This window comes from Aythya ferina (assembly GCF_964211825.1).
Source record: "Aythya ferina genome assembly, chromosome: 26".
Lineage (NCBI taxonomy): Eukaryota > Metazoa > Chordata > Aves > Anseriformes > Anatidae > Aythya > Aythya ferina.
The window spans coordinates 6,195,932-6,215,672 of NC_140324.1; the positions used below are offsets into that span (position 1 = coordinate 6,195,932).

The 19,741-nt window shown below is 56.2% G+C and overlaps 2 protein-coding genes across 3 annotated transcripts; both read right to left on the minus strand.

Annotated features, from left to right (window-relative positions):
* Positions 1-267: 267 nt before the first annotated feature.
* MADCAM1 (mucosal vascular addressin cell adhesion molecule 1) lies at positions 268-6,265 on the minus strand. 2 transcript variants are annotated; one of them, XM_084498405.1, is made up of 5 exons: positions 5,548-6,265; positions 2,521-2,784; positions 2,088-2,402; positions 1,117-1,782; positions 268-980 (listed from the first exon to the last, which is right to left on the minus strand). In XM_084498405.1, the coding sequence occupies exons 2-5, from the start codon at positions 2,765-2,767 to the stop codon at positions 856-858; spliced, it is 1,353 nt and encodes a 450-aa protein (XP_084354531.1). In that variant the 5' UTR covers positions 2,768-2,784; positions 5,548-6,265; the 3' UTR covers positions 268-855. The 2 variants fall into 2 exon arrangements, with proteins under 2 accessions (XP_084354531.1, XP_084354530.1); XM_084498404.1 differs by lacking the exon at positions 5,548-6,265 and adding an exon at positions 3,171-5,512.
* A 142-nt stretch (positions 6,266-6,407) lies between these two features.
* On the minus strand, positions 6,408-19,147 carry LOC311423868 (hippocampus abundant transcript 1 protein-like). Its single transcript, XM_084498403.1, has 12 exons — positions 18,948-19,147; positions 17,121-17,216; positions 15,868-15,930; positions 14,631-14,758; positions 14,038-14,152; positions 13,253-13,471; positions 12,632-12,745; positions 12,235-12,306; positions 11,706-11,818; positions 11,448-11,545; positions 10,711-10,877; positions 6,408-10,625 (listed from the first exon to the last, which is right to left on the minus strand). The coding sequence occupies exons 1-12, from the start codon at positions 19,029-19,031 to the stop codon at positions 10,416-10,418; spliced, it is 1,479 nt and encodes a 492-aa protein (XP_084354529.1). The 5' UTR covers positions 19,032-19,147; the 3' UTR covers positions 6,408-10,415.
* Between the last annotated feature and the right edge of the window lie 594 nt (positions 19,148-19,741).

Below are 19,741 nucleotides of genomic sequence, written 5' to 3' on the forward strand. Positions count from 1 at the left end.
GAGTGTGGGCAACGGAGCCGCGAGGCGCCCCGGCCGCCATGGCTGCTCCGGGCAGGGGGCCCCGCGCCGCCGGGCGTGGCCGCGGCCTGCAGTGGGGACAGAGCCACGGGAACAGCCTCAGGGCACAAATAAATCCGAATAAAACCAAACAAACCCAAACACAACCAAATAAATCCGAATAAAACCAAATATACCCAAAAGCAACCAAATAAGCCCAAACACACCCAAGTGAACACAAGCACGCTCAAATGAATCCAAACACAACCCAGTAAGCCCAAAGCACCCAACCAAAGCCTTTATTTGGCCCCGTGTGGTGCCCTTCTCTGACGCCCAGCGCCCGCAGGCCATGCGGAGCCGCTGCCACCCGTGGTGGTGCTGGGCCCCGGCGCTGTGGCGGCCCCGGCCGAGCTCCCTGGGTCCCTCCTGGCCCCGGCCGCCCCCTCTCGCCGCCCCGTCAGGGCTCGGCTGGAGCCGCGGGGCTGTGGGGACACCACAGCCTCACGCATCGCAGCCCCATTGGCACCGCGGGCAGCGCTGGATGCAGGGAGGTGCTCACAGGTCCCAGATCCCGGCCCTACTCCCCTGCCGGCCTCCAGGGCCTGCCTGGGGCGAGGGAGCGCAGGGGCGGCTGTGCTCAGAGAGGTGCAGGGGCAGCTCCCTCCGGGCCTGAGGCTGCTCTTTGCAGGGTCTCAGGGCAGCACCCTGCACCCCACCAGCTCCTGCGGTCCCATTGCTGGAGCCGGGCTGCCCGGCTCCGTCGGAGCTCGGCTTCCTGCAGCTGGGATTGCCCAGCAGCGGGCAGGACGACAGCAGGGACTGGTGCAGTGGTGGGGCAGTGATAGGCAGTCCCCGCTCTTAGGACAGTTCATACTGCGACTTGAATCGCTTCCACAGGCGACGAGATATGACGCCGGTCACTATCAGTCCCAGGAGTGACATCGTTGTTCCCATGGCTATGGCAGGGTCAGCGCTGAACACATCTGCAAAGGCACAAGGAGGACGTGTAGTTGCAGGCACCCAGGGCCGAGTGTAATGCCCCAAAACCCCAGCGCAGCTGCAGCCCATCCCAAGGGATGCGCGTGGGGGGCAATGCAGGGGCCGCGGAGCCACACTCACCGTCCGAGACCACCAGCTGCAGGCTGACCACCTGGGAGTGGTGGCCCTGCAGGATGCACTGGTAATGACCCTGGTGACGGGGCTCAGCGTGGTCCAGCTGCAGCGTGGAGCCGCTGCCCGCCACCTCCTCCCGGTACTGTGACAGGGCCACGGGGGTGCGCAGCCAGCGGACGGTGGCATTGTGAATGCACTGCGCGTGGCACTTGATGCTCAGGGCCCTGCCCCGCGTCCCGTTGGGAGGCAGCGACCAGATCCGCAGGCTGCAGGCGGGTGCTGTCCCCATCCCCACCGTGTGGGAGCCCTGGCTGGTGCCACCTGCAGCCGTGCCCTCTGCCTCGGCCAGGCCCCCAGCTGTGGGGCTCGTGGGGCTGGAGCTGGGAACTGTGGCAGTGGCTGGACGTGCTGAGGGGCTGCCCACCACGGGGGCCTGAGGAGTGGGGTGCTCCTCTGGGGGGGGTTCAGTAGCAGCAGCATGCTCTGAGGTAGTCTTGGGCTCCTGCGATTCAGTGGTCAGGGCTGAGGTGGGATCACGCATGGGGTTACCCGGCTCTGGGGACAGCGCTGTGGTGGGCACAGGCCTGGTGGTGCTGAGGCTCCCCATCGTGGTTGTCGTGGTGTGGGGGCTCTCCGTGGAGGTGACCACGGCCGCCGGCTGCTCTGCCACAGCTGTGAACACAGAGGGTCCCGGGCAGCCTTAGAGCTGTGGCAGTGCCCATCCCTTGCATTATCCCTGTGTCAATGCCCCCTCCGCCTGCCCTGGCCGCCTCCCCCCCATGAGCGCAGCACTCTTGGGCAGGGAGCAGCAGCAGAGCGGCACCTCCAGCGCAGCAGCGGGGACAGGGGACTGGCAGTGCAGCACGGCAAGGAGTGCTGTCACCCTCCTGTAGTGGTTTCAAGCAGTGCCTGTCGGTGGGGGTGGGCTCTAGCAGACAGGGCACTGCAGGGACCCCAGCTCCAGCCCCGGCACTCACCCCCCATGCTCACAGCCATCGACGCCTCGCGGGTGAAGATCTCCGTCCCGATGCTCAGTGTCAGCTCGCACCTGAACAGCACGCCCTCCACCACGTCCTCCCCCGCTACCCGCAGCGTGGCCTCGATGTCGAACAGCTCCTCGTCGGTCTCCGTTGCGTCAGGGTCATCCCTCTGCAGCTCTTGGTCCCCCCGGTACCAGGTGACCTTCAGCCCCATGGGGGGGTACACGCGCCGGGCCGAGCAGCGCAGCGTGGCGGGCTGACCCGGCACCAGGGCAGGCGGCTGAGCATCGAGCTGCAGCATGTCCGGGAGGGCTGCGAGGGGAACCACCGCGGGGAGCGCAAAAAGTGACCCTCGGCCCCGCTTCCCACAGCCCTGGGGAGTTCAGGGCAGTGCAGGGGGGGTGCCGGGGGAAGGGGTGGGGGTGCTTACAGTAAACCTTCAGGTTGACGGATTTCTGGTAGCGTTCCTCGCCGCAGATGCCCTGGCAGATCTTGGTGCCTGCCATGGCCACCTCAGCGCTGTTGATGTGCAGGACGCTGTGGGTGGGGAAGTCAATGCTGCCCATGTTGGTGTCCAGCCCCTTCCACTGCACCGTGCCACCCGTGCAGGGCAGTGAGCAGTTCAGCTGCACCGCGTCCCCGTACCGCACCAGCGGCTCCCGCGGCTCCACCACCATCTTGGCGAGCGGTCGTCCTGGGAGAAGGAAGAGGAACCGCGGGGCGTTAGCGAGGGGAACAGACACAGAAAGCGAAGCAGACACGGTTTTGGCTCCCTGTTTGCTGAACAGTCGCACTCAGGCACCACCCAACACCCTTCCCACGGCTGTGGGGGGCACAGCTCGTAGGGGCGGCTCATCACAGCCAACGCTCCTGCAGCAGGAGCCAGCCAGGGCACCACAGCGCAGGCATCGCAGCCAGATCAGACTCTACCACCGAGACCTGCCAGCCGTTTTGTGGGTGATGAGGCCCCACAGCTCTGGGTGCAGGGGTGAGGAGCAAGGAGAGGAGCTCTGCTGGTGGCACGTGGAGCAGAGCCCTGGGCCAGCAGGCAAGGGACCGGCACGGCTCCCAGGCACTCACCGCTGCAGCCCCACAGTGCGCTGAGGAGGAGGAGAGGAGCCGCTTCCATCACCCGCGGGGCCGGGCAGCAGCAAGCCGAGGTTTTCCTTCCTTCCCTCCCGTCGGGGAGCAAGTGCTGCCGGCTGGGGCTGTCCCCTTCTGGCTGCCAGCCCCATCCCCAGCCCTTCTTAAAGCCCTGCAAGAACCGCCCCCGGCCTTCCCGCCAGTGGGGTATTTCCAGAGGGGGTTTCTCGTTTTGTTCAAAGTTCAGCTCCCACCCAGCTCTGCAGCCCCTTGCCCAGGAGACCTGCGGGGCTCCTGCTGCATCGCACCCCCCCGGCAGCTTCGGGCTGGCGGTGGTGCCCTGAGACTCGCCCAGACCTGGCCCTTACCCGGCTCTCCCCGCACCCCATCCAGCCGCGGTGCGGGCTGCCTGGGTGCCGCCAGGTGCCCCATGTTCCAGCAAGCAGGAACCCCCCAGAACACGGGGATTTGATTCCTTCTGTGCCAAGAAGCTGGATGCAGGGGGAGGACAGGCTGCCTTCCTGCCCCAGCTCACCCCATGCACCCAGGGGTGCTCCAGGCAGGAACTGGAGCTGAAATAAATCGCCCGAGGGCCAGCCAGGTGAGCGGGGTGACACGGGGTGCCTGGCTTTCCACTGCCCCCACAGCCCCAAACCATCCCTGTGCTGTGCGGGGCCAGCAGGGCCCTGCTGAGCTGAGAGGGGCGCTTGTCCCCCAGAGCCCGTCTCAGCCCCTCGGTCCCAAACACCGAGCCAACGCCGCGCTCAGGGCCGAGATGTGAACTTGTGAAGGCGCAGCCCCCGGGCATGGGGAGGAGGCACCCAGCCCAAGGGGCTGCACCCAGCATTATTCCCAGGAGTTGTTTTTAGGGAAAAAAGTAGGTGTCCGTGGGAAAGATGGTTTTATAGGTCAGAAGGAAAAAGTGTTTTCACGTGGATGTTGGCTTGGCGTTACCCACCCTCAGCAGCTCTCCTTGCTCCCAGGGCAGGCCTGGCATCGCTTTCTCGTCCTTACCCTGCTCCCCGGGCAGAGTCGGGCCCAGCCTGGCCCATCCCATCCCGCCAGGCTGGCGGCTGGGGAAGGTGCCGAAGGGTGAAAGTAGGGGATGCCCCCGCTCCCCCCACACCTCCCCTTGCAGGAGGTGGAAAGTCTGTGCGGGAACCCGCCGCTTCCCCTGTGGGAACACTCCTGAGAAGTGGCTCCAGGCACGGGGCACGCCACTCATCCTTTTGGGACCAAAGGCAATTAACCATCGGACGTGTTCTGGAGGCCTCCCACTGGCAGGGGAAGTGCTCTGTAAACAGCTGCCACCAGAATATGCACATTCAGCTGAAGCTGGGGTGATTAATGGCTCTGGGGTTTTGTTCCTTCCATCCTGTGTTAACAGAGCCACTTCCCAGAGCTCCCAGCAGCCGCCATGGTCCACAGATGGGGGCCTCTGACCCTGGGTCCCCTCGGTGGGGCGAGCCCTGGGCAGGGCTGCTCCTCGCGCCAGCCGGGCTCTTCCCAGCAGCGATGCCCAGAGCTGGAGCCACGGCGGCGCTGGAGTCTCCTCACTGCTGCCCTTGCAGCCCAGAGCCACCAGCACAAGGTTTGGGTGTGTTAAGGCACCTTGCTGGGCCCTCCATGTCCTAAACCCACATCCCCTCAGCCAGCTGTGGCCCCTGCCATTGCCCGGCCCCAGGGGAGCCGTGGGTGCTCACTGCCCTTGCCCATGCTCCCCCCAGACCACCGGGGAGTCGTCCCCTTGGCTGGAAGCGCACACGAGCGATGCTTTTCATCTGTTTAGAACAAAGCTGCCTCCCTCCAGAAAAGGCAAAAAAAGAGAGCAAGATCTATGAGTTACAGACACAGGGCGGGAAGAGCAGGCTGAGGCACTTTGGGACTTCCAAGAAACAGGAAACCTTTAGGGTCAGCGCAAAGGGAACGACGACTTTCAAGAAACAGCTCAAACTTTCCTCCTGGATGCTGAGCACACGCCTTCCTGACAGCCGGGAGGACTCTCGCTCGGCGAGACTCATCCCGGAGGCATTTTTCAGGAAACAAACTTCCAAACAGCTCGGCCGAGCGACGGACCGACGGCAGCGGGACGGGCGCTGGCCCCCAGCACAGGATACCACTGCGCCGCCGAGCCGTCAGCACCTGCACTCACCAACGCCCGATACAAGGAAAAAAAAAAAGAAGAGAGAAGAGAGAAAACAGAAAAAGCTGTTTTGAATTCTAGGCTGTACTTGCAATATGCACGCCTTCCTTTTTCCTCCAGTGCACTGATGCTGTGTCAACCTGAGGTCTGCCCCCCCACCCATAAAGGCAGGAAAAAAAAAAACTACAATAAGCTCAAAAGCACAGAGGAAACAAATACAAAAGGCAATACATTTTACAGCAGATTAATTGCATTTCCAGCTCATTACAGGATATCGGCCATCCAGCAGCACATCCCATCCAAGGTCTGACTGAATCTGCTCATCCTTCTTGTGATACTGTTCACAGCAGCACCATCATCAAGCACTGTAAAAAAAATAAATAAACCACCACCCCTTAAATGAGGAAGAGAAGATCTAAATTAAGCCTGCCTGGAAATGAAGACAATGGGGTCTGGGATGCTAATAACCTGGGTCCGGGGGCGCTCCCTGATAACGGCTCAGGGCAGGAGTGAGGGACGGAGGCTGAGCACTGGGCTGCAGCAGTGCTCTGGGCTCGCCCAAACCTGAGAGCAAGCCCCTGCCTGCCCAAGACGCCAGCCCCAGCCCCGACTGCACTTGTGGAGCATTTTCCTCCCCCCTCCACATCCCAAAGGGGGCCCTGCACTGCAAATATTGCCTGCACGTGCTGCCTGGAAAACTCCTGGGTTTTGCTCACGCCCACGGCGAGATGAGCAGCGGGGCCGTGGCTCGGAGCGCCTGGTCTTTAGGCACCAAGACAGGGAGAGCCGTGAGGACAGCGTGGTTTTCATGCTCTAAGGAAGATCTGGATAGCTGCGTTAGCATCGGGGTGAATTTGAATTGATTGCAAGTACTTTTTATTCCAGAATATCTATAAGAAATTGGTGAAAATAACTGGGCAAGTTGTGCCCACTGAGGAGAGATGAGAGCGACACGGCCGCGGGTGCAGACGCTTGCAGCCATCCCTTCAGCACAGCCCCGGGGGCTGAGACAAGTCCTGAGCAGAAGCACGAGGCTGACTCAAAAAGCCATCTGATAACACCGGCGGGGGAAACTGATCAGAACAGAGAGCTTCAACACAACAGGAAAGAAGCAGTTTAATAAATAATCCATCCGAGGGAGAGATTAGCCAGTTCTAAACACAGTTTGAACTAAAATAAATACATTTCATTGTTAGCTTAAAAAAGATACAGAAACACACGCGATCATAAACAAACTTCAGAGAGAGCCATTCTTCGGTGCACACGGGCTTGCCACATGCCCCCACTTTCTAGAGATGATAAAACGTTAGCAGCCATTCAAGTGCAAAGAAAAGAATAAAAACAAGTAAAAAGTTACTAATTTGCAAAAGTAACGGCAGTAGGGAAAGCAGTGGTTTAGTGCGTTGTTTGTTTAATGCAACAAGATCAATTTTTAAACTCCCTTGAGCTGCTGCCATTAGCTGTGGTGCTGCAGACGAAGGGCAATTAAGCCCGTTTTTGCCTCGTGTTTGGGGCATTGCTGTTACTGACCTGAATTACAGCTCCCTGCAGCCAGTCGGGTGCTGCCGCTGAACAGCCAGGCTCAGGCATCACACCGCAGATCAAGGGGATTTTCGGAAAAGGCTCTTTTAAAAAAGTTGCATTTTCATATAAAGTAACAAAACTTGGCAATGCTGAGTGCTCTGTACACGTGTTCCAGTCTCCCCACGCGACGCTGCAGAATTACCAGCCCTTCAGAATTAGAGATTCTTCATTCGGGTCCAGTAACTTCAGCTCTGCCGCAGCCTGGCCCAAGCCCTTCTCTCACTCACAAGGCAGAAGGGTGGCTCACGTCCCTGCGTCACGTCCCTGCTCCTAACAGGGAGTGGAGTCGCGGGGGGCTACGGAGCCCCCACCAAACCAAGGGAAAGGAACTCCAGAAACGTGGAAACAAATCCCTGCCCACTCACAGCGCCCACGCGAGTGACATCTCTGGGGAGGGCGAGCAGCCCCGCTGCCACGGGCAGCCCCACCTCCAGCACAGGTGCTCAGCACCACAGGCTCTGGGGGCTCAGGACACAGCTTCCCCCGTGTGAGCCGGCCCCGTGCTGCCCCAGCAAAGGGCAGGTGCTCAGGTCACCTCCACCCCGCTACCTGGCACTACGGGACAGTCCCTGCGGCGCTCCTGTGCTGCAGAGGCACACCAGGGCAGGCGGGGCAGGTGAAGAGACCTCGGTGGTGGAGCCTCTCCAGCAGGCAGCCTGCAGCTGAGAGATGCCTCGGGGACCTGCAGCATCTTCTGGCCCCAGGTTTGGGGGCTGAAGAAGCATCCTGGAGCACCTCAGGCCAGCTACTCACGTGCTGAGGACGTCAGCACCGCTGGGAACTCTGATATCTCGTGGTGACAGAGGACCAAGGAGTGGAGCTCGCCCGCTCCGTTCTGCTGCCCAAAGGGAACGGGAGCTGAGGTGCTGCCGGCAGCAGCAGTGGTGCCAAAAGGGAATGAGATTAGAAACGCATCTGTCTCGATAAACTATTAAATAAAGGAAAGGACTTTTAAAAATATATATCTATTTACTTTATAATATATAAATTACGCTTGTCTTTTTTGTAACGTTCCGCTATATTTTACCCGTGAAGCTGAGTGCCTCAGTGCGCGTGAGGTAACGATTCAGTGTCTCATTCCACTTCGTTTGTGTGTGAGGGACAAAACTATTTCAGTTCATTTTAATGCAGTGCAAATAAACGAATTGCCAGATTTACTCGGTGATACTCCAGCCTAAAAAAGCTATTTCTGTGAGCAATAGAGGTGGGGTTGTTGCCTAGCTCACGTGACTGGGCATTCTTTGGGAAAGGAGTGTGCTGTGCACACGCAGTGCAGCCCATCCCAGGTGGGTCTGGAGATGAGAGGCATCACCACACTGAGCTGGAGAACACTGGAGCACCCAGCACGCACTGAGACCTTCTGCTAGCTCTGTTCTCCAGCCCTGGAAGTGGATCCACGTAAGCAAACCCTCGGTGTCTGAGGGAGCTGCTCGCTGCTCGGACATAACCTACTCTCACCGTTCTGACTGCAGGATCTGGGTACCAGCCACGGTTCGCAGTAAACAAAACAGGAATGACTTCACTTGAACATCTGCCTCCAGTGACCAACTGGTCCAGACAATTGGTATGCAGACAATATGCTATTAATTCAGCCCAGTCTAGGCAAGCAGGGATTCTACACTGTGAGTATCTGACAGGCTTTTAAGGGACATACACAAAAATTGCAGGTCTCCATCTGTCCAGGGCCGGCAGTAAAGGGCTCCCTCTGACAGCTCACGGAAGAGGTCAGAAGCTGAAAATACCCCGGGGCTCATGTCCCCTGCACGTTCCTGGGGCAGGCAGCCCAGCAGAAGGGAACTGATAGCACTGGTCCCCACACTTGTGCCTGCTGTGGCTCAGGGCACCGAGATCTGCAGGGTTGTCCAGCTGACATTCTTCATTAAATCCAGAGGCAAATGGCATCTGTGGTCAGCGCTGCACAGGCGCAGCACCGGCCACGATCACCCATTTGCAAAGAACCGAGACATGAAGTCAGAGCTCCCTTTTGGCCTTCCTCCTTTAAATTACCTGTCCTGAACCTACAGAGGATCGATCGCCACCAGAGAACTTGGCAGCTGTTACACAGATCCCATGACGAGACAGGACTATTTTTGGCCACTGTACCCTCAATTCCCTTAGCAACTAATTTCTTAAGTGTTCCCAGTTTGGCCTTTACTTCCCCACTGACTGCTCAATGCCATTACCTCTGATCTCACTCAAATGAGAACAACTGTTTTCTGCCCACTTCAGTATCTCTGTATCTATAAACGACCAAAGTTTCCCTGCACGTTTGCCTTAGCTCCTTCCATAGCACTCAAGTTCAAGTATCTGCTGCTCTTTTTAAGCTGAGCTGAACCCTGCAGCGGAGGTTGCAACTTCATTTTTCAACAAAATGAAAGCCTTCAGAGCAGGCTCAAAAATGCTACGTGGAATCCAAACCTGCAAGTTCAAACCAATTGCAATCATCAACAGGCTCTTTTGGACCGAGAAAAACAAACCACACTCATTATTTAATATCAAGATGGCAAGAGTTTGGGGAAAAAAAAAATCAACATGCTTCATAAAAAGTGCTCAACAGCTACTTCTCTGACCTTTCTCTCAGGAAGCCACGCTTTAACAAAGTGCTTAGCAGAGTTTGCTTGTTCCTCCAACCTTTCCAAGAACTATTTTCCAGTTCCACAAAAAGGTTTTCAAAAAATCCTTCTACCTACCACCTCTGGAGGTAGAGACAGACAAATGTTACATCACCGTAACAAAAACCAAGCCAAGCAAACCCACCAACCAGAAATACAAATGTTGTTGACCATCTAAGCATTTGTAATTCATAAAATTGCCTCGCTATCATCTGCCCCTTCCGTCTTGGGAATTAAGAACAAAACCAATTTCTTGTCTAAGCATCGCTTGGACCAGAACGGGCAAATTCAACACATGCTCAAGGAGCGAGGACCTACTTGCAGCTGTTGGCTGTGCAATCTTCCTCCACACACGCACAGTTTTTACTGGTGTATTACCGGAGCACGGGCTGCTTACACTGCGTAACAGCTCCCCAGCCTCTCCCGTGCTGAGGTTAGCCAGCTCAGCTGTGATGGGATCAGCAGCAAGTACCAGTTACATAAGGGGACGGGGGCATGTAACAGATGCCTTGTTTTATTCTGGCTGGCACATGAGTTAGTTCACATTAGAACAAAGACAATGCTAGCTCCTTAATTTTTCACTGGCGAGCTGAGGATTTGGCAGGTCACACCATGAAGTTCAGTGTTCACAACAAGGGCAGGTTTGCTTTGAACAGCTATCCCTTCATGCGGAGCAGTTCAGTATCTCCCCTTTCCATCCGCCCCAGATGATACAATTCCATTTTTGCACCAGCTGGGTGTATTTGGCTTGAAGGGAAACCCTTTCCCTTCACATGAGCTGTTAGTGGTACAGTCTGTTACCTCGTTTCTTCTCGCCTCCCACCCTCTCTCCCCAGGCCCCAACCGGCTAAGTCCATCCTCGATCTGGAGTTGAGACGCAAGCCAGGTCCTTCCCTCCCAACCTCATACGCTGCTGTCCTCCAGCAGGGGCTCCTTGCCATCCGAGCCTCCAGCCTGCGGGCTGTGGGCATGGGTCTGGGCGCCGTTACTGTGTTTCTTGTGGCTGCCTGATCTCAGTGCAAGGTTGTGTTCCGGGATGAACAAGGCCACCAGGAGCGACAGGAGGACAGAACAGGCCCCAAACAGGAAGGGAGGCCCCGGGATAATGCTGCTCTGTAGGGCAAAACAGAGGAACGGTTAATGCTTAAAGCAAGGACAGAAGCAGACCAACAAAATGAACGAAAGCCGAAGCGGTTACCTCATCCGTCGGGTTGGCCATGTTAGGTTTGGAGGCCTTACCCAAAGTTTCCACCTCAGCCATTTCATTCAACTCAACGTGGAAGAGATAGAAGACAAAGCCATAGAGAGCTGGCCCCAGGCCATTACACAGACCCCGAATTCCAGTGATCATCCCCTGCACTACACCTGGGGACAGAGTGAGGAAAAAACAGATTTGCCTCCAGCTTTCCGAGGATACTTATTTTATTTAAGGGTGCTTACTTACTTAAAGACAGTACCAAACATTCAGGTCTAGATTGTCACACACTCTGCAGATGAAGCGGTGAGCTGGCAATTAGTTTAGCACAATACCAGGTTTCACAAAAAACAAGTAATGCTGTGCTTGTCACTTTCTACAATAAAACGAACGAGGAGGGCACATCAGCAGAACTTCGAGCTGAGTTGGAGTTTAACGCAGCCAGGCTGGAGGGCTCAGGGTCAAAATGGAAGCAGGTGAATGATCAAACAGCAGTCTCCTCTCTACCCCTGCCAGGCGACCCTGAACATCTGCATGCATTATTCAAGAATTCCCTCCCAAAGCACCAGCTACGGCCAAACACCAGGCAGTGTCATTGCCATCGAGTAAAAAGAGAGAGTCTGCAGCTGGCACAAACACTGCTGCCCGCCCCTCCGCCACCGATGCCAAGCAGTAGAACACTTGTGATCTGAAGTGCTGCTGGATGAGCTTGCCCATCAGACAAGTCATCAGGTACTTACCCTGTTGGTCAGGGTCTGCATTCCTAGACACCATGGCGCTGATGGCCGGGAAGGTGATGCTGGACATGGCAGCCACAGCCCCTGCTGCCCACATCATCCTTGGAGAGAAAGAGGCCGCAGTCAGGACGCAGGCTCCCGACCAGCAGCTGCAGACCAGCACTGCAGGCGGAGCAGCATCTCCCTCTGGTGGGGGACAGGGACCTGGCACCGAGGGAGAAACCTGCACACGCCAGTAAAGCAGCGTGGGCAAATGCTTACCAAGGCTGTGATCCGAAGCCATACCAGGCAAGCTGCAGGATCTGGAATCCTAGTCCCAGTAGGATGGTGTTTTTATTTCCTATCGAGCGCATGAGAATTCCCAACACTACTGTCTGGAAGTAAGAGAAAGATAGGTGCTTTCAAAGTAGGTGCAGAGAGATGACAATGCCAGAAGACAAGAGGACAGGAATCAGAGAACTCTTGCTGCCATCTGTCACGCACAGGCACTCCTCCATTCTAACAACATCATGTTAGAAACCAGCCCAGTCCTTTTTATGGCAGTCAGAGCAAAATCTATGGAGTTTCACAGAGCAATGCGGGGCCACTTCACAGTTCACCACAGTTCGGTATTCAGCGACAAGAGCTACGTCCAAAAGACGAGAACAGAGGGACCACAGGTACCTGTGTGTGGCACTGACGATGTCTGTGTGGCCACAGGGATTTTGAGAAGTCACCTGCCCCCATTATCAGAAGCTTAGGACACTCTCACAACCAGACTGTTAGAGCACAGCCGGGCATCGCTTCTCACCTGAGCCAGTATAGAGAGAATTCCAACTACACCAATAAAGGCTGCCACAGTCTCAGAGGAAAAACCAATGACCTGTAGAAGGGCCAAAAAGGGACTTTTCAGGCAAGACATTTGTACCATGCAACAGAAGCCACTCCACCAATGTCACTAACATTTATTGACATGGCTTATCAGATACTTAAACATTAAACAACCATACGTTCCATTACCTCACCGAAATAAAATGCCTACAGAGTGGTCACATTTTTTAGGAAAGCTGGAACATGTCACTATTAATTATGGTTTCAGCTTTACCAAGCTATTTGCTAAGATTAGGTTCTTGTGTACATGCAGCTCAGACAATATTTCTAGGCCAGGTTTCTGCATTCAGAACCTTCCCTTATCACAAGAGACTGACCTGTCGCAGGTACAGGAAAAAACTGGAGTACTGGCCAGCTTCAGGAAGGTAGGAGAGAAAGACGGTGATGCAGATGAGCAGCACAGTAGAATCCTGACCCACTTTCCTCAAGGACTATAGAAAAGGGGAGGAAAAAAAAAAAAAAGTTAAAACCATTACATATTTTCCAGGTACAGAGAAAGCAGAAGTGTTTAAGCTACCTTCTTATATCCAAGAAGTGAACGCTTGAACCAGACCAGACCTGCTTGTTTGGAAGAGCCCCCCATAAACACCTCGTGCTCATAAACAGCAAAGATCGCCCGGCATTTCAGGTGAATATGTGAACACGGTCAGAGCACACCAGACCAGATATTAAAATTACATCAACCTACACCCTGGAATGAGGAATTTTTGCAAGACTTCTGGAGCTGCTCTTAGATGTTCTGTAGCTACACAAGGTCAGTTAGAAGCTGCCAGACAGCTTTAGACGTGTGCAGTCTGCTGTCACTTTAACTCTGTCATGAGTACAGAGTGTTTACCTTCACCTTCTGTGGAAATCATCTTTCATTTGAGAGAAATAGCAGAACTAAAGCACCTATAAATATTACCAGAGTGCAGAAAATCAGCAGCAAGATTACTTACAGCAAATGGGTCTGCTTGTTCCCAAGAGATTGGAGCTCCCCAGGAGACTGGGCGCATTTCTTCTGGCAGGGATTCTGGCACAGCCAGTAGGATGAAACCAATATCCAGCAAAGCAACACCTGAAGCCAGCACAACCACCAGGGTATCACCATAGGCTTGGGAAAGGTATGCACCGATGGCTGGGCTTGTGACCAGACTAGCAGCAAATGTGGCTGACACCTGGAAGCATGAAAAATTAATACAGCCTATTCCTAGTAGAGCCTATTTTCTCCTCCACAGTAACCCGAGGGTGTTAATTTTGACATCTTTGATGGAGATAATCCAGGTGGACTGGGACTCCTGCACACAGGAAGATGGCACGTTCTCTTGGTGCAATCTAGGGTAAGTTCTAGCAAAGGGCAATTAAAACTATCCTAACAATTCATATCCAGTACTTTCAACAGCCCTATAGGAAGGGCACGATCACAGGCTGCTTGTACACATGCTGGCATCACAGCCTGACCTCTTCTGTGGTGCAAAGAAGCTGACAGACCAGGGTGGTTTGAAGGCCAGGCAACGATAGGACTAGGATTCAAATCTTGGAGGAATTAGCTCACTCCCTGTGCTCAGTCACAGAGAAATGAGAACAGGGAGACTGTATTATCAGTGACGTGCCTATCATCTTGCAGCAGATACAGTGCTCAGGCTTGTTGTCAGTAAGTATCCCAGCCTAGTTTTATACCGCTCCTAACCACGAAGCCCCAAGTATTTCCTTCGAGAGGCAAGCCCGTTGTCTGGCTCCTTACCAAGCCATACGCCGTGCTGCGCTCATGCTCCTGTGTGATATCAGCAACGTAGGCAAAAATCACAGAAAACGTGACAGCAAAGACTCCAGACATGGAAATGACAGCAAAATACCACCTGAAAGAGACGTTACCAAAGGCAAAGTTAGAGACCAAACACTTGGTGGAGTCTACACCTGCTGATTTACTGCCTCTCACATATTCTTCCTTCTGTCCATCCTATTTCATTGCATCACAAAGGGTTCAGTAACACCGAGCTTCAGTCTTGCCGCCTATGAAGTTTTATGGCCTATTTTCCCCCTATTTTATGGCATGGCACAGGAAGGAAACATTCCTTGATAGCCATAACACACCCCTTAGGAGAACAGACAGCAGGTGAGGTAAGAAAGACTTCCTCCTGAAACTGAACCCTCTGGTGGAACTGGGCACGTGAATCATTCTCCAGGCTGAGGAACGGGGATGTGCCCAGGCTCCTTCTCCATCGGACAGCCACTGCCAGCTCACCCCCAAATGCAACACCAGCAAATCCTCCATCACCCAGCTTCACGCTCTCTCTTCTTCTAAGAACCTCTCGGTTGTAACAAGAGCAAACTCACCATGGACTGATCTTCATAAGGGGAATTGGCGCACATGTAAAGAAGACAGTGAGGAGGAGGAAGGATTTCCTGCCCCAGACATCAGAGAGAGCACCAATCAGTGGGGCACTTAGAAAAGAAAGCAAACCCTAAAAAAAGAGACAGAATGACAGAGAGAAACCCCCTAGTCAAATTCCGATTGTTGATAGCAAGAGCTTTTGAAGATTTAATCTGGAGATAAAAATAAGAGGAGACAATCCATTCCTATTTTCTACAAGCAGGCAACGTTACCAAAACATAACAGTTCATTAAACTGCTCGCATCCTTTTAATGGGAAACAAATCCTCTATCAGCTAGACGCTGCTAAATACCCCAATCACTTCCCGCTCTCTGCAGCTGCTCAGCCTGCAGCTGTGGTCTTCCCATGCACACTCGTGCAGCAGGGAGTCACCCTGCCAGTACCTAAAAAGATGCTGGCACAGCTCCATCACATTAACATCTGCTACGGTTCTAGGGAAAGCTTTCTCTCATAGCTGGAGATAAGACAGACCTGGCCAAGGCCATTGAACAATTTTATTTGTGCTTAATGCCTTTCAACGTCTTTCAGACCTGAAGTGGGCAGGGAAGAGCCTTTACATGCCAAACTCACCTCCAAGGAAACCTCTCTGAAGCCATTTTTGAGATCCTTCTGCCTGAAGCAGCGCCCAGAAACCTGTCTCGCCGTACTCCTGAGTCAGAACACGTGGCTACCACCTGGTCAATGTGGTTGCCTTGAATTCTGCTCTGGGAATGCCTGCCTAGTTCAAACCACTGTGTCCACCTGCCGTACCACAGCATACTCCTGCTTTGTTTGGAGATAGCCCAGCGAGGCCAGCTTAGTTCAGATGCCACTGATTTTTTGTTTTGTGATTCTCTGTAGTATGGTTACAAGGTTGATCTCATGCTGATTTAGAATATCTTCAGCTGAAACACACAGCTGCTACAGCCCCAGACCCACACTACCAAACAGCACACAATGCTGTAAATCAGCTACACGAGCTACCCAATCTTCCTGCTCTATCAACTCTTCCTTTTCCATTAGGATCGGCAGTGAACAATTCACACTGAAATGTGTGCATCAGACACAGGTTAACATCAGCAGATGACATGGATTATAATGACTTGTCCCTCCTCACACTCATCTCAGACTAAATGCAAGCCCAGGCACTGGTTAGACTTCATTACAGGTGCCTGTAAGAGTGGGAGGAAAATTCTTTACCTTGACTCCATGAATCAGGCCATTCATCAGGAACGTATGCTGAGGAAAAGTCTGATGTAAGACCTAGGGGTGAGAAGAAAAAAAAAGAGAAAGAGCAAGCTGGCAACTTGTACAAGGTACCGACCCACTTCTGCAGGCACCTGACAGCCAGAAGCCTGGAAGAGCACAGCAGGGAGCACCCTATGAGAGCCCCGCTGCCGCGCCTCCACGTGGAGCTCTACCTCACCTCTCTGGTCTGTAAAGTATTCCAGAACACGTGGGCAAAGCTAAGCTTGTTGGAAACATGCCTTTCTCCATCCCCGTTCCATCTGATTTCCCACTGTTTACTACATGAGACCACAAAACTTTTCTGTTCTTCTCTCCCACTTTTGTACCACCTGTTTGATTTGCATTTTATACTACTAAGCTACCATTACACACCTCTACACATAGACAGCTCTTCACATAAGCAACAAAGACTCCTTTTCTGTAGTTACCCAGGTATCAGAGGTCAGCTCAAAAACGTGCATGGCACATTAAACTTGAGCACGAGCTGCCATATCACCACCACAAAACAAATTCAGGAAGCTGAGCAGTTGTCCTGAGGTTGCCCACTCGGAAGTTTCCAGCTTCTTAACCAAAGCCTGACTTTGTGCTGAACTGCAGAGCTGCCTTCGCTGCTGCTAACCACAACTGTTAAATCCTGAGCCAGTCACTGATGGGACCTCACAGAGGGAGCACAACCTGACATGGTCGGGAACTGCAGGGAAATCAGCTCTGTGCTCAGCAGCCCAGGCTGTGGCAGTGGTTCAACAAAAACCAGAGGTAGGGGATGTGGAGTGCCAGCGTAGGGCACAGGGCAGTCTTTGGTTAAGAAGTCAAAGCCTTGCTCAGCTTGCTCTCATTAAGCTCCCACATGCACTTTTGCTTTTTAAATACCTAAAAAAGTGATAAACAGCAGTACATTACAAGCAAGTTCTAGTAATTTCAGGCTTTTCAGATTTGTCAGTCCTCCTTTCTTGAAATCCTCCAAAAGCTTTCAGAAGTCAAACTCCTGCTTAACTTGGAGTAAAGCAATAAGAATGAAGGATAGAATTGCCCAGAACCATTAAGACAAAAAAAAAACACAACTGTAACTCGAACAGGAAAAAAAATCCACTACACCTTGATTTGTACTTCCTAACTCCCAAGGCCTGCATCCCTACCTCCACCCTCGGCATCCCAAGGTGGTCTCACGTCAGCACGAGGCAGCGCCCCCACGGAGACGCACTCACCGTTAGCATCGGAGTGGTCAGCAAGCCCCAGGCAAAGAACTCCAGGAAAATCACCACCACGGCATGGTACACGCTGGGCTCTCCGATCCCCTGTCGCTGCAAAACAAAGCTCATCGTTAAACAACGCACACATCCTGGGCTGGGACTCGAGACGTGTGGCTGGGCACCTAAACGCCAGCTCTGACCTCGGGTATCCTCGAGGTGATTCGTGACCGGCCAAGACAAACGCCCGCTGCAGCCTCCCCCTCCTGGGCTCTACCAGTCCCTGCCTCTCCTACAAAGCCGACTGCTTTTGTGTTTCTGTTTCTTCCTCCCCACCCCTCCTAAGAATTAGCACCTTTGACTCCGTTGAGCTTTCCCTAAAGGTGACTGAAGCCACCGTTCTTCCACCCCTCCACCATGCGTATTTTGAAGCGGCACGCGCGGAGATTCCGGGAGTTTAGGAGGGTGCCTGGCACGGTGGGAAAGGCAAAGCCCTCAGATCAGTTAAAAAACAAACAAAAACAACACAAAACCCCTCAAGGCCTTGCCTAACTTTCTTTCCTTAAGGATCTCACAGCACTTCTGGGGCAGCGTTTGTCCTCCCCTCACCGAGCCTCGGCTGCCCCTCGGCTGTTCCTGCGGCCGTGCAAACACGCCTGCAGTCCCTGGCTCGCAAGGAGCTGGAGGAAAGCCCCCCGGTTCCACTTGAATGACATCGGGGAACTGCACAGACCAGATGTTCAGGAGCACAGCGTGCTGCTCTAAGGGAACCAACTCCTCGTGTTAGCACCGATGGCTTGAACTCAGCGAGAGGCGTGTCCTTGCCCCGATGCATCGTTGATGAAACCACCCCAGCAATTCAGACAGCTCCCCGTGACTTGCAGGGTATCCAGGAGGCAAAAACAAACTCCCATCAGCCGCACAAATCCCAGACCCAAAAGGATCCTGGATCTGGTACGGCAAACCTCACATCCAGGGGCGTTTCTTCCAGGCCCAGGGAAGGAGCTTTTCCATTAACGTGCTCACAACCAACTGATGCTTCACCACTGTGCTGGCGATACAGAAATCGTTCCCTGCGCCACACCAACCCGTGCCTTTACCCCCACCTCACCTCCTGCACTCCCTGCTGAGGGACACCCGGGGCAGGAATTCAAGGAACCCGGCAGGTGAAGAGCAGCGTCTCCCCCAGCCCAACCCCCGGTTCCCACAGCCCCCCCTCTGCGGCCACACGGGGAGCCCGGGGGGGGCCGCGAGGGAAGGAAGCCGCTGTGCCGAGACACCGGGCACGGGATCCGTGAGAACGGCCTCGGAACGGGCTGCCTCCGAAACCAGTCAGCAGCTCCGGCACGGGGGGCTCCCTGCCCGGGGGGCGGCCGTCAGCAGGAGGCGATCCCCAGCGGGGGGAGGCTCGGGGCCGGTGATAGGCACGGGGCCGTCACCCCCGCGCTCCCCCGGCCGCTCTGCGGAGGGCGGCGGCGCCCCCCTCCCCCCTCCCGCCCCGCCTCTGGCACGGCACCGACCGAGCCTCCGGGCTGTGGGGGGGGAAGGCAGGCACCGAGCCCAGCCCAGCCCAGCCCGGTCCCGGTCCCGGCCGCACCCCGCCGGGCAGCTGCCCCCGCACCGAGCGGGCCCGGGGCTCTCCAGGCGGGCCGGGGGCAGCTCGCCCTGCGCGGGGCGCTACCGAGCACCGGCCGCGGGCGGGCGGCGCGGGGCGGCCTCGGGGCCACGCCGGGGCCCGGCGGCAGGCGCGGAGCGGAGCGGCCGCCCCGGGGGCTCGGCGGCCCCCCCCGCGGCCCGAGCCCCCCGGCCCCGCTCCCGGCCCCGGCCCCGGCCGCCGCCACTCACGCCGGCCCCGTCGCGGATGACGATCTTCTTGGCCAGCAGCACGCTGCGGTTGAGCCGCTTCTTCTTCTTCTTCTCGCCGGTCATGGCGCCGCCGGGCCGCTGCCGTTACCCGGCCGCCGCGGCTGCCCCATCCTCCCTGCGGCGGGACCGGCCGGGCCCCGCGGGGGCGGCGGGGGAGGGAGGGGGGCGGGGGGGGGGGGAGCTCCGGGCCCGGGGCTGGCGGCGGAGGGCGGCGGAGGCCGAGGGAGGCCCGGCCCGGCCCGGCCCGCAGGCCCCGCCCACCCCGCCCCGCCCCGCGGCCGCGCCCCCGCCTCCCGCACGATGGCGGCGCCGAGCGCTTCCGGCGTCCCGCCGCCACGCGCCGCGCCCCCGCGCCCCATTGGCCGCTCGGCCCGCCGCCGGCCCGCCGATTGGTCGGCAGCGGCGAGGGGGCGGGGCCGTCCCGCCGGGGCCGTGACGCCGGGGCACCCGCAAAGGGGGCGGCGCGAGGCACGACGGGATGCGGCGGGCAGGGCCGCGGGGCATGCCGGGAGGTGTCCCCGCCTCCCCCCCGTGACCGCCGGCGGCCGCCATTTTGCCTGGGGGCCGCGGGGAGGCCGGGGGGCGATGGCCTCGCGTTCCCCCTGCGCCCACCGGGGAAGCGGAGCGGGGGCGGCTCCCGGCACGGCCCCTGCTGCCCGCCCGGTGGGGGTGGGGCTCGGCGTCCCGCAGGGCTCGCCCCTCCCGGTGCCCCCCAGCTTGTACAACGCACCGTGCCCCACAAGCACCGTGCCCCACACCCAGTGCCCCACACC

Excerpts from the sequence above, each read along its gene's own strand:
- MADCAM1 (XM_084498404.1), bottom strand. The coding sequence starts at position 3,219 with ATGGAAGCGGCTCCTCTCCTCCTCCTCAGCGCACTGTGGGGCTGCAGC. Across the intron at positions 1,783-2,087 it reads GATGGCTGTGAGCATGGGGG|CTGTGGCAGAGCAGCCGGCG; the intron begins GTGAGTGCCGGG and ends CTGTGTTCACAG. Across the intron at positions 981-1,116 it reads GCAGCTGGTGGTCTCGGACG|ATGTGTTCAGCGCTGACCCT; the intron begins GTGAGTGTGGCT and ends GTGCCTTTGCAG.
- LOC311423868 (XM_084498403.1), bottom strand. The coding sequence starts at position 19,031 with ATGACCGGCGAGAAGAAGAAGAAGAAGCGGCTCAACCGCAGCGTGCTG. Across the intron at positions 17,217-18,947 it reads TCATCCGCGACGGGGCCGGC|CGACAGGGGATCGGAGAGCC; the intron begins GTGAGTGGCGGC and ends TTTGTTTTGCAG. Across the intron at positions 10,878-11,447 it reads TGCAGACCCTGACCAACAGG|GTGTAGTGCAGGGGATGATC; the intron begins GTAAGTACCTGA and ends CTCTGTCCCCAG.